The sequence below is a fragment of the Centroberyx gerrardi genome, chromosome 11 (assembly GCF_048128805.1).
Source record: "Centroberyx gerrardi isolate f3 chromosome 11, fCenGer3.hap1.cur.20231027, whole genome shotgun sequence".
In the NCBI taxonomy this organism is placed as follows: domain Eukaryota; kingdom Metazoa; phylum Chordata; class Actinopteri; order Beryciformes; family Berycidae; genus Centroberyx; species Centroberyx gerrardi.
Genome location: NC_136007.1, coordinates 8,589,285 through 8,602,642, shown reverse-complemented (window position 1 = coordinate 8,602,642; position 13,358 = coordinate 8,589,285). Strand labels below are relative to the sequence as shown.

The 13,358-nt window shown below is 41.2% G+C and overlaps 1 protein-coding gene across 1 annotated transcript in view; it reads right to left on the bottom strand.

Annotated features, from left to right (window-relative positions):
- The window catches only part of stk10 (serine/threonine kinase 10), a 58,631-nt gene that overhangs the window by 22,455 nt on the left and 22,818 nt on the right, over positions 1 to 13,358 (bottom strand). Inside the window, exons 3-7 of the mRNA XM_071916312.2 lie at positions 10,330 to 10,378; positions 8,660 to 8,809; positions 4,696 to 4,768; positions 2,167 to 2,361; positions 1,252 to 1,333 (exon numbers count right to left, since the gene is read on the bottom strand). Of these exons, the coding sequence (XP_071772413.2) occupies positions 1,252 to 1,333; positions 2,167 to 2,361; positions 4,696 to 4,768; positions 8,660 to 8,809; positions 10,330 to 10,378 (549 nt within the window). The remainder of the gene's footprint in view (positions 1 to 1,251; positions 1,334 to 2,166; positions 2,362 to 4,695; positions 4,769 to 8,659; positions 8,810 to 10,329; positions 10,379 to 13,358) is intronic.

The window sequence follows — 13,358 nt, the reverse complement described above, 5'->3', positions numbered from 1 at the left end:
TCAGGATTTTGAGAAGCCTTTCCCATGGATCACTTGTCAAAGCTCCTCCACGAACATCAAAACAGTTTTGACGGAAGAGTTTTTGTGCCAGAGAAATTGGCACCAGTGTGTTTCTCAGTGTTTATTGGCAATGATACTGCAAGTCAAAGTCCCCCTTGCACTTAAATGTGAGGTGCTGTTGTCTCATGTGTGCCAAAGTGCACTTCTGGGACCATTTGAGTTGTTTATACTGTATGTTGCTGCACCAGTGTCACCAAGACAAATCCCTGTGCATTTACTGTACTTGGCAAACAAAGGGATTCTGATACTTTTGTAGCTCTACTAATATTAAGAGAAGAAATACAACTATTTGAGAGGATTTGTCAATGATTTTGAGAGTAATATTTCTTGGTGTCAATATTTCAGAGACAACAAGTCTGGGGTCCCAAGGTAAAAACGTGGAAGGAGGCAAATAGGATCGGCTTCTAAAAATCCTGAACATTCCCTTTTATTTGCCTTTTCTTTACACTACCAGTCAAAAGTTGGACACACCTGATTGAATGTAGTATGTTTTTCATTATCTTAAAGCCATTTTGATCTAAAGGCTTATGCTTAAATCCTTGAAATTTGTTTCTTAGACAAATATAAAAAGTTGATGCCTATGTATGGATTTCTTTCCAAAGCCTTTGCCTTTCCATCAAGGCAAAGGGCGGCTACTTTAAAGAATCTAAAATATAAGATAGTTTTGATTTGTTTAACGCTTTTTTTGGTCACTGCATAGTTCCATTTGTGTTATTTCATAGTTTCGATGTCTTTACTATTATTCTAAAATGGGAAAAATCGTAAAAATAAAGAAAAATGTGTGCGTCCAAACATTTGACTGGTAGTGTAGCTTTGTTCTTTCACCTTTTCTCTCTGGTTCTTTCCCAATCATCGGCTCACTCTCTCTCTCACCCCACACACTCTGGATCTGTCTACACCTGGTCTGTTTCTTGTCTGGCCTTGCCCTCTTCCAAATGTCCTATACCTCTTTCTAACCACCCCCACGCCCACGCCCTCCACGTGGCACCGCTCACCTCCCTAGCATAGATCACTCCATTCATGGCTCAAAATAGAAGATTAACTGATAAGGTTCTGTATGTGTGTGCGTGTGTGTTTGTGTGCCAGTGCAAGATAAGGACAGAAAGCGGACAATGCCCCATCGTGCATCAAAGCGCCCATGTTGTACAATACTCACTAAGTTATAGGTGCTCATTGTGTATCGGGGCGTACCTCTATGAGTTGTGCCGCAGTCGGCCGGCTCTCTGGGTTTTTATCCAAAGCTTTCTTCAGGAAATCTTTAAACTCCCGCGACCTTAGGTAAACACAAGGAAAAGGTATTAATCAAAACAAAAGGAATGAAGAAAGGAGGGAGGGAAGGAGGGATGGAGGAAGGGAGGGGAGAGGTGCTGTGTTGTTTTTTTTTTAGATAACTTCATGACATAGCAAACAGAGAACAGAGCATTTCCAGGAATGTGGCGCTGGTACAGTTGGCTGCATAACTCCTCGCGGGTAGCAATCGTTTGGTTCTTAAACGCAGCGATATTTCTTAATACAAATAAAGCTTTCAGCAGAGGTGATGAGTAGGCTCCCCACGTTCAACACCCGATAACTTCAGCTATGCGGTGCTGTACGTGCTGCAAATGGAACACTCAGACTCGTAAAACGGACTGGAAAAAGCCACAGCTTTGCACTCGCTACAGTCTTGTCTCTTCGCTGAGTTGTGGCTGTAGTTTTGGAGCGGCCAAACTGGACCGCTGGTGGAGAGGAGGAGGAGGAGGAGGAGGAGGAGAATGTGATATATAGAGTGTCGACTCTTTACTGAGTGTGCAAAATTTTGGGAACGCTTACTTGCTCATATTCCATGAAATCGACTGACCAGGTGAATCGAGGTGAAAAAAAATGATCCCCTACTGACTTCACCTGTCATATTCAGTGCTGAAACCAATGAGACATGGATTGTGCAAAAGAGGCTACAACCCAAAGACGTTCCCAGTGTTTTATATACTCGGTTTCTATTTCTATTTTCCATTCCTCTACAATGCAACCCAACTTTCTGTTCTCAATTGGCACATTTTACATGGGAAGATTATTGACCAATGCGTACAATCCAGCTGAAATCGGACTGATTTTAAACGTAGCTCTCACCATTTATTTGGCTGATCCAGGGCGGGAGGCTCCGACTTGGCTATCTTCAGCAGGACCCTCATGGGGTTGAGCTCATGGTGCGGGGGTTCAATCTGGGCGAGCTCGATCAGCGTGATTCCCAGAGACCAGATATCCGCCTTGTAGTCGTACGGAGCATCCTTCATGGTCTCACACATTACCACCTCCGGAGCCATCCTGGACACAGACAAAACAGACACACAAAGCAACAGTTAAAGTTTTGTAGGGACCAGGACATAATGCAGGGCACCGAATCCTCGCTCAAAACTATTTTAGCTCTACAGACAACAAGCTATGAGACCTACACTGCATGTTATTGATGTATTATCTTAAACCAGGCTTAAAGGAATAGTCAAGGTGTTGAGTGGGGTGTCATCCTCCCCACAGAATTAACTATTTTGTGAAAAAGTGCATCATGTGACTTTTCTGAGACATGGTTGTGGATAAAATAAAGCTGAGCATGTGCAGCAAATGTTTAAAATATGAAGATATTAAAAAATGAAGAGCACTTGATCTTCCTTATTCTACAAGTTTTCAAGCATAATACATGTACTGCAATTTTAGAGTGCAGGCATCACAGCACACATAACCACAGTATGCAAAAACACAGAAGCCTGTAGAAGACTGATAAAGAGAGTAACACCAAAACAGGAAAAGAAAGGGAAGAGTTGTATTCCAAAAATAGATACCCACTCTCCCATATTGACTGTTGGCATGAAAGTTAAGCACATCATGGGTTTAAGTTAGAAGTCATCTTAAGACATTTGCTTATAAAATAGTAAAATTTTTGATAAAATAAGTTCTTTTTTCAAATAATATTGAGTCAGGTAGCAACATTTTTCAAAATGGATATATAGCATTTTGGAATGAAACCCTTCAAGGACAAACACTGATGCAGCGTTCATGATATTGGCATCTTATGGTGGCATCATTCTCCTCAGCTGTCCATCTGGGATTACTGAACTTGGAGGCTGTTTGTGTGTGCGTCTGGCCATGTGCACCTTAAATCCAAGATCAGATCTTTAACATCTTTTAAGTATTTCCCAAGGTGTATGTGTCCTAATGATTAGCAGTCAAAAGTAACTTGTGTTATTGAGCATGATTGAGAACAAGGTGACGCAGCTAATAAATAACTGGAGCAGTAAACATTTGAAGCGTGAAATCATGTTGGAAAGATATGATTCAATGGTTTCATATGGTTTCAAAGGTTTACCTGACAACTTTTCAAAACAACCATAAACTGACACAGCAAACCATAAAGAGAGAGCAGCCTCAATCTGGTTTTATCGTTTCTATAGTTACAAACATTATACTGTATCTCTGAATGAGAGCAGCCAGTGACTAGCTGGTGATTACTGCAGAGAGAGTTTCCTCACTCTCATTACTCACTAGTTTGCGTGTGTCAACATCAAGCACGCTTCTCCAGTCAGCGTGTGTTTGCTGACAATTTGCAAAGCGGCTCTCATAGCACAGAGCCACAATCTGAGCTCTTAGATTTACTTAAGAAGTGTTAAGAAACTATTGTTTACTCCCCGTTTCATGTTGACTTTGGTTATCAGTGCGTTCAGTGAAAGGTGTACGCCAAGACTGTCGCTAATATTCTATTCAGCACATAAAGGGAAGGGTTAAGTTTTCATTGTGCCGGGAGGGTATTCCAGACTGATGATAGCCTGTTCTAGTCAATGGTTAACTGTGACTGACCATATTCACAGAGGGAATAGCACTATGGAACAAGGTTCAGGGCAACACCAACACAGTGCAGCCGTCAACGTGGAGAGAGTTGCACTGTTGTGAAAACAATAGAGGGTTAAGGTATTGAGTTGAGTACACAACTCAACTGTGTGTGTGTGTGTGTGTGTGTGTGTGTGTGTGGGCATGTATATGTGTGTGCACAAACTAGAGGTGGGGACTCGAGTCAACAATTTGAATTGCTTGAGACTTGACTTGATGTATGAAGAGAATACTTGAAACTTGACTTGACTTGGGACTTGACTTTGATGATTTGAAAGGTTTCTAAAGTCTTGACAAAAGATTGTGTGTGTGTGTAAATGACTTAGAGTGAAAGTGATGAGATTTGTTCCACCAGACGACTGAATTTAAATTCTGTTTTCTGAATTTGTATGGAATGATTGAATTTATTGATGTTGAAACTGATTATAGAAATCAAACTCATGATGCTCTTACCAAGTTTTAATCCTATTAAAACCACATTGCACTGAAACGTCTTAGATATTTAGTTTTCTTTAAGATAATTGAATTGATACTGGACTCTTGATTTGTTCTGACTTGACTTGGTGTTCTAGATTTAGACTTGGGACTTGTGCCTCAAGACTTAAGACTGACTTGGGACTCGAGCAAAGTTGACTCGGTCACACCTCTGGTACAAACACATTCAGTTCAAGTTTGCTCTTAAGAAGTAATCATCCACTGCATCTATAGCTCACACAAAGCAGTGTGTGCAATCCTTTTTCACTTGATGCTGTTCTCATGTTTGGTGTATGAGTTACTCACCAATATGGCGTTCCAATGAAAGAATCTCTTCTTTGTAAGGTTTTGGTGTTTTTTGCCGACACGCCAAAATCAGCTACAAGGACGAAGAGAGACAACAAAAAAGACAGGTTGAGAAAGTTAAAAGACATTCCACAACAGTAATTCTTAGCAAGAGGGGATTGATTGATAACCCCTCCCATCCTCTCTTTTCTCCTCTAGTGGGGCAGACAGATATGTTTCCAGCTCGTAAAGCTGTCATGACATCATGGTGGGCAGAGACGCAAAGCGAGCTCACTGAATTTATAGCAGAAGCCCTGTGTCCTAAACAAGCGATCCCCGTTCCCTGACATGACCCTGAGCTTATAGGGGTGTTATTTTGACTTTGGCTGAACACATTTCAGAATCACATCACAGAATGTTACTAGTAGCACGCCCTGGGTTGAGATTAGACAAGTGTTTGGCAGAGGAGCCAAGGATTTCACTCATAAGACAGCAGACTAACTGCTTCAATTACAAACTGGCATGTTCTATTACGGGGACTTAAGTGACTGTCTTGGTTTCACAGACTACAGTCCAAATGTCCTTGAATTCCCAGTCAAACATATCATTTGGTCTGTTGCAGTCTGCAGAAAGAGTTTACTTCTTAAAGACAAAAAAATAGTATTACAGCACATATAGTATATCAGCTGAGGTTTCAGGGATCAATGTCAATATCCTGAAAGACCAGTAACATACACTGGTAAAATACTTGTACAATAAGTAATGACTCAGCCTGAGCATATGTAATTAATGTGACATACTTGTAACCCCACAGAAGCCACTTCAAGGCTCCACCAGAGAATCATCATCATACCAAACATTCTAAAGGTTGCAACACACAAGGCAATTTTTGGGGCTCCCTATTGTAATTGACGCAACAATGCCAAGGCAGATCCTTGTGCCAAGCCGCTCCTCAGCATTGCCCAAAATATTTGCCCTGTATATCACTGCCTTCAATCCATGTTCCTGAGTAGAAGCACCAAGGGTGTGTTTCTCAAGAAGCATCATATTATTCATAAGCAAAACACTGTATGCTGCACCTGAGGGCTCTCATGATGCACCACACCATCATGCACTGAACCCATGGACAAGAATAAATGTTCCAGAGGAAAATGTAAACAGGTTTCTTGCTGTATTCTGACTGCAAGCCCAGAAGACTAGGACTCATATTAAGTCAATTTTCTGAGAATGGAAGTACTGTTCTAGAGTCGTATTCATTTTAAGTGAAAAATCAAAATAATGCATTTATTCTCCTGTATGAGTATGCATAACAATCCAGTGTTGTTGTTGGAGGTCATCACCTTGACACAGCAGCAAGACAATTTTTTTGTCCTTGATAATTGTTGTCCAGTGTTTTTAAATTGGTCAAATAAGCCAAACTGATCCTAGATCAATAGTCCTATTCTGAAGATCTATATAAAAATAAGCCCAGGGTGCCGACTGCAAGCTAAGCTGCATTTACAGTATAAAAAAAATATATCAGATAATTCTCAGGGAATTCTTTCTCGCTATGCACCATGGGCTGGTATATTTGGCTCACCTCAAAGACAGTTAATTGCTGCCTTGTTTGCATTAATATATAGTTAGATAACTCTGGAGGCTGTAAATGAGCCAGTGTCATGACTTAATGAGTTAAGAGAGGCAACTCCCAGTGATTATATCTAGTTGTGGTGTCTTGAAGGAAGTATGTGAGGCTTTGGAAAAGGTTTTCAGCTAGTAGGACACGTCAAACTCAATGAACACAGTGCCTGGGAAAATGTGTTAATGAAAATTGAATTAGAATTAAAAATAAAGACATACAGTAAAAATATATGAAGAATAACTAAACCAAATGTCTCTTGGGGGATAATAAACATTTTGAATCAAATTAAACCTAATTGAATTAGACTGAAAGCTTAGTGATCTCATGATTGAGTGTTTTCCTTGCACAGCACAATCTGTTTAATCTTCATCCCAGAAGGTCCAAATGTTGGGCAGGCGTTTAAAAAGACAACAATGTGGAGGAGAGATGTTTCTCTCTCCCCTCCGCTCCCATGACTGACACTTACATAAAGCATCTATGACAATCAGACACAGCGTTGGCCGAGCCATGCTTTAATAGAAATCATATTGACCATTTGGCTGGATCCAAACCTTCGACTGTGCAATGTCAGGAATGCTGAGAAATCTTCAAAAAGCCCATAAATTAGAATATAAAAGGAGAAAACTTTGCAGAATGCAGCTTTCTCACACAACGCTCATTTATGATCCCCCTGCGGTGCCTCAGGAGGGGCACAGGGCCTCCGATGTGTGTGTGTGTGTGTGTGTGAGACGAAGAGACAACAGACCCACTTTCCAAAGATAACTTACAATGTGCAATGAGAATGTGTTGTTTATCTGAGAGTCAGTTATACTAGCATCATTTTGGAGATGGCCTGGTTTTGCTCAGTGAAATATGATAAGGCACAAGAATAAGGAAAGATTATTATAACAGATTATACATCTCCAGGCTTCAGAAATTTGGTCCAAGAGTTAGTTAACACATCATCATACACAATTGGAAATTACAGTAGCTTGGGCAAAATAAGTTTAGGTGGGTTTCCCCCACACTGTACCCCTGCAGGTAATAGATCAAATGCCACGCTGTTTATATCCTCCACCATCTACCCACAACAGAAGGGTCAGAGGTCGTCTTACAGCTGAGCCAATGTTCTGGAAAGGCATGTGAGCGGAACACAGAGCATCAGTCCAGTGTTCTGGAACAGTGAGGGAAGAGAATTCCAGTTCTAGAAGTGTGGGGAAGAGAATGTTCCTTCAAGACAAGGTTTTCACCTCTGAGAGTGATGCTGTTAAAGTAAAAGGTAAGAGTTTCCCACCAGCTGGCAGTTTACCTCAGCGGTGGCGGGGCTTTTTTGTGTGTGTGTGCGTGTGTGCGTGTGTGTGTGTGTGTGTGTGTGTGTGTGTGTGTGTGTGTGTGTGTGGGGGGGGGGGCATTAAAGTCTCTCAAGCATAAACAAATAGGGCTATATAACTTGATACTGCAACATTAGCTGGCTTTTATACTCCCATCTGATTATCGCTATACTTAAGTGAAGGCAAGTACATACAGCTAATTACAAATGAGTTACCGCCTCAGTGTGTCATGTAAGCTGTGTTTCTAACTTTGCATCTACCTTTTTAAAGTATCTCATTTTTTCTGGCACCAAAGTCTCTCACTCTAGTAAAAGCTAATGAGGATAGCATTAGCTAAATTGATACTGCAACATTTGCTATTACACTCCCATCTGATTATTGCTACTTTAGTGCAACATACCATTCACATACCAGTGGCCAATTTCGGATACTGTTGACCAATTTTGGATACCCTTAGCCAAATCAGACATACATACTCTTTGATATGAAATAAAAAATGTTGCCTCTTGAATATGCATAATGTCATGTCACTTTCATGTCCTTTCATCAGGTTAGCCTACTTATTAAAAAAAAATTGCGCTAAAAGACTAGAAACTGCATCCAAGTGTGTGTGTCCGGAATTGGCCGAGAAGATTCCGGAATTCTTATTTTAATTACAAATGGGATTACCTTCTCAACATATAGTGCAAGCTATGTTTCTAACTTTGCTTGTCTATTCAGTTGGCACAGACAGAGCGCCACTTGAACACCATGTGCCCTATAGGCAAAATGAATAATGGTCATTGTTGTGCACCAACATGCTTTCAGTCCTTGACAGCACTAAATCTTGTGTTTTTTGGAAAACTGCACTGATGAGAAATGCTAGGTTTGGAACACCAGCTTCATGCATCAAAGTACCTGAAATTAATATAAAGTTGACAGTGCAACCTCTCAAAAAGAAAAACAAGTCAGGATAGATACAATACAGTTTAATTATTGGATCTTGAGAGAGGTCTGCAGACGAATCAACTGCATCTTCGTCCCCCTTTTTTTTTTAACAAGTCTGAAACCTCACCCAGTTTGATGTCCCCATCCAGCATGAGGAGGATGTTGCCAGCCTTGAGGTCTCTGTGGATGATCTTCATGCTGTGGAGGTAGACCAGAGCCTCCAGCATCTGGCGACAGATCACCTTAATTTGCGGCTCCATCAGCCCACGATCCAACTCTAATGGGGAGACGAGAGGAGGAGGGAGGAGGAGGAAGGAGATAGGAGATGTAGAGGGGAAACAGGAGGTAGGGGAGAGGAGGTGAGGGTGGAGGAGGGAGAGAGGAGACAAGAGGAGAGGACCGGAGGTGAGCAGGGAGCGAGAAGGGGAGAGGGTACAGTAACAGAAAGAAAATAATTAAGGGGTTAGTCACTGCTAAATTGAGGCCTCAAAACCCATAATGGTGAAGTGGTATTTTTACAGGGCTAATTACTGTGCACACCTTGCACATTCCCTACTTTGTGTACATACCAATCATGGCTATAAGAAGTCTTGAGGACTAAGAATCAGTGTGTGAACTCCACAAGAATAAACATTACAAGGTAAAAAACTAGGATGATACGTGTCAAGCATCTCAGAGCTGAAGGATAGTGAATCTATGTTAACTTGTGCTAATCTAGGATTCATATTTGAGATCGTGTTGCTCGATCCTAGATCAGCCAACGCTTCACCAATGCAAGCCGGTCCTGCTCCACAGACTTCACTCTGCTGCCTGTGTGTTTGGTTAGCTGCAGTGGGGGTACAGACGGTTATATGAGGTCGTGGATTACCCAGTAAAAACACACCAGGGGGATTTCCCACACCGGGGGACTCCACCATGTCTGACTGTTTTCTAGAGCTTCACAGGCAGCATACGAAATTAGTAAAAGTGCCATACATGATCGGAGTCTAGTCATACAGATCCACTGGCAGCCAGTGGCTGGTTTCAGTATGTCTGGCAGAAATGTGAATAGAATTAGAACTATATGATTGGAGACACACATTAAGTGTAACCATTACAAATGGATTTTAATGGAATGGATTAGACTGCCGTTGTAAATTTCCTGTGGTTTAATATACACTGCTTTGTAATTTTATGTAAAGTCTGATGTAGTTTATGTATATTTCATCCTATTTTTGAAGATTTTTTGTATGTATATTGTACTTCTGTTCACCTGCCCAGGGACTGGGTATGAAAAGTAGCTGTTTAGCTATATCTCTGTGCAATGCATCAGACTTCTTGGAGGTTTATGTTTTTATTTTACCCTGTTAAATAAACTTCAGAAAGAAAGTAAAGAGAAAAACTGAATCATGGTTTCAAAATTAAATATCCGGCATGAATGAAATACTGCAAAATTAACATCTGTTTCTAGTTGGAAGTGCACATCAAGAGTATTGTCTGCAATTCTGGCCTTCTAGATCAATTTGTTTGGTAAAATTCCATTCCCAAATTTGTGCACCAAGCAGCCATGCAACCATTTTTCGACGTAAAGATTGGAGCTTTAAAAACAGCACCTGACGTCCTTGGCCTCTGATCATTCCTCTATAATTAAGTCATTTCCTCAGAGCCAGCGCTGAAGGGACGGGGCAAGTTATAGCACTGCCGCAGGTATGGAACCTGACTCTTGTGTGTGACAGAGGGAGAAAGGTGGAGTGCTTATGAAAATACACACAAAGCAAGAAATAGACATGAGAGAGAGAGAGACAGAGAGAGATCTACCTAGCATTGTGGCATCCACAGCGCCTCCAGGGCAGAACTCGATCATGATCTGGGGAAAGAAGGGGAGAAGAGAAGATGAGGTTCAAGTTGACCAAGCATTGCGAATACATGACAGCTTTCCTGTCTCATCTTGTCCTATTCCAATATACTGACTTCTCTGCATTATCCTCGATCATTCTGACATGCATGCAGATTCTTAACATGTTTTAAACAAACTGTCTATTAAATGCAAGTGCAGCAATCAGCACTGAAGACTGTGAAAGGAGTTTTTGCACTTTAACAGGAAAGTGTGCAACCCCATCTCCATGTTTAGATTTGCCAGTTAGCAGACACTCTGATTTAGGAGCAGCTCGCATTAAGTGTGACAGTAGAATAAGCTTAAATTTATGTATCGCAAACATAACATGCAACCAATTATAAGGAGTGGAAGGGATAAAAATAACAGCAGCAAATCAGTAGAATATGTGAAAACATTCCTAGTCACTGGAAAAATCCATTTGTCATCAGCAAACACAACAAAGAAAAACGAAGAGTAAAGTTGAGCATTTTGTTTTTTTCTTTTTTGGCAAGGCATGACCAAAACAAGGCCCAGGTATGGGAGGAAGGTAGGGAAGAGGAGGGGGTGAGGTATTTTCTGAGAATATTTTGAAGATATAATAATAACAATAACAAGTGACCCTTCCCCCCTGACTGTGAAAGAGAACATTGCCTCTCAGCAGAAAGCTATTGGGCAATATCCTCCATTAACATCAGCGTACATTAATTTCGACACATGAAAGCTTTGGACAACCCTAACCTTTCCCCATTGCTTACATATATCTTTGTCTATTAATATTACAACACTTCTGGAGCATAGGATAACATGCAAGCTGTATCTTACCACATGCCAGAGTGACACAGGAGATACAGACTGCAGAGAGCCAGTCAGAAAGCCCTAAATGTGATCCAGATTAAATATTATTCTGTGATTATTCTGTGTCTAGGACCCATTTTGTGAACAAAATATCATAACCAAGTCTTTAGAATTTAGGTTACATGTCCACCAGGAACCTCGCATGTGCTTGATTCTCTTCTTGTTATATTCGATGGAAGGGATGAGCGGTCGCATGAGAGATTAGGATGCGTTGAGAGCCGATATTTCACCTTTTAGCGAAAGAGCGGAACACTGCAAATGGGTTTTCAATAGTCACGTAGCAACAATTCAAGCGCTTCCCCCAAGCATCTGTTTAGTGCTGCTAAAAAAAACAGAAGTACCAGGTGGATTACTGGGGAATGAAGGTGAGTTTTGGGAAAGAAAAAAAAAAAAAAAAGGATTCCATTAGCCTTCATCATGTGGCTTTTAAAGTAATTAAGTAACTCAGTCTGAATCTATTAGTAGACGGCGGAGTGTTAATGTTTAACTGTCAGCACTCCCTCCTCCGGCTGAGCCAAACATTTCTTTGACATCTGTGGTAAAAGTGCTATACACACAGTAAGAGTCTTTGCACAAGAATATATACATATGCATGCAGTTGGCGGTGCATGCAGGTGCACACACCCGCACACACACACACACAAGGAGAAGAGAAGAATCCTGTGCAAAGTGAAAAGTGGAGAGCTGGATTCAGACTGAGGTGCGTGATAACAAACTGTCAGTCTGTAACTCCACACTCTTCCTGAGACACATTGCCAAATAAATACCAGTCCAGCACTGAAGTAAAACAGAGAGGGAGAGAGAGGGAGAGAGGGAGAGAGAGAGCGAGAAAGAGAGAAAGAGAGATCACTCCCTAAAAAGGTGTCCTCTTGGCCAAGACTAACTTCCAACAATCACCTTTCATTTCCTCTCCTTACATAGTCAGCCTCTCTCTCTCTCTCTCTCTCTCTCTCTCACACTCACGCTTCCACACATTACTGTCAGGAAAATTTCTAAATCTGTCATGCAAGTAATACGGAACCAAACAAAACAAAGAGGAGACCTTAAGATTTAATAACATTCCTGCGGAGAGCAGTTGGAGTACATTAACCTCAGTCTGTGTATGTGTGTTTGTGTGTGTGTGTGTGTCTGTTTATACACACTTCATAAACAATGTATAAATGTATCAGTGTGTTTGACACGTGTATGCGTAAAAGTGTAATCACTGATTTAATACCAGTGTTTAATAAGTGGCCTTCGGATGCCAAGTCACCGAAGATCAACCCCAAGTGGCGTGCAGCATACCTGCTGTGTGATGTCATACTTACACAATCACACACACAATCACACACACACACACACACACACACACACACACATATACTCTTGTGTCGCATAACAAAGGACCAACTCCTAGTTATCCATTGGAGTCTTGCACTATCAAAACATCAACCTGGTACTGGACAGGGTGCGGAGTTTCAGTCCAGACAAAGACACACAGAGAAGAATCACATCCAAGGAGACAAAGAAGTCCACTGAGTAATACATGTGCACACACACACACACACACACACACACACACACACACAGACTCAGACTCAGACTCAGACTTAGACAGACTCAGGCAACGACACACACTTTTTGGAAACCCAGAAGATAAGAAACGACTGTCACTTTTGGCAAGCATCCAGAGGTAAAACAATGGTCTCTTATGAGGTCCGGGGCCTCGTGCGTGCCTGTCTTCGTCACAGTCATGTTGAAGACAGTTTCACATCTTATCCTTTTGCTAACATGATTGAGATCTGAAAGACTGAGTACGTGCCGCACACTGTCCTGTCTCCAACTCACAATGTTTCATTTATATCTCTTTATTTTATCATAGAGACAGATAGAAGCTAGATTGTCATCGGCAGTGTCTGACCTCTTCCACAAGACAAAGACACACCTACAATAAAATGAAAATGAACATGTTCTGATACATTTTGGATTTTTGATCTTTCGAGCGTGAGATTTGTGACGCAGCAGTATTTTGATTGTCCGAGAAATTTACGAGATAAGTACGTTTCCAAGCTATGTCTCTATGCAGTGCCTAGTTAATGCAAGTCAAATGATAATCCTGTTTGACAGCACACTTCAT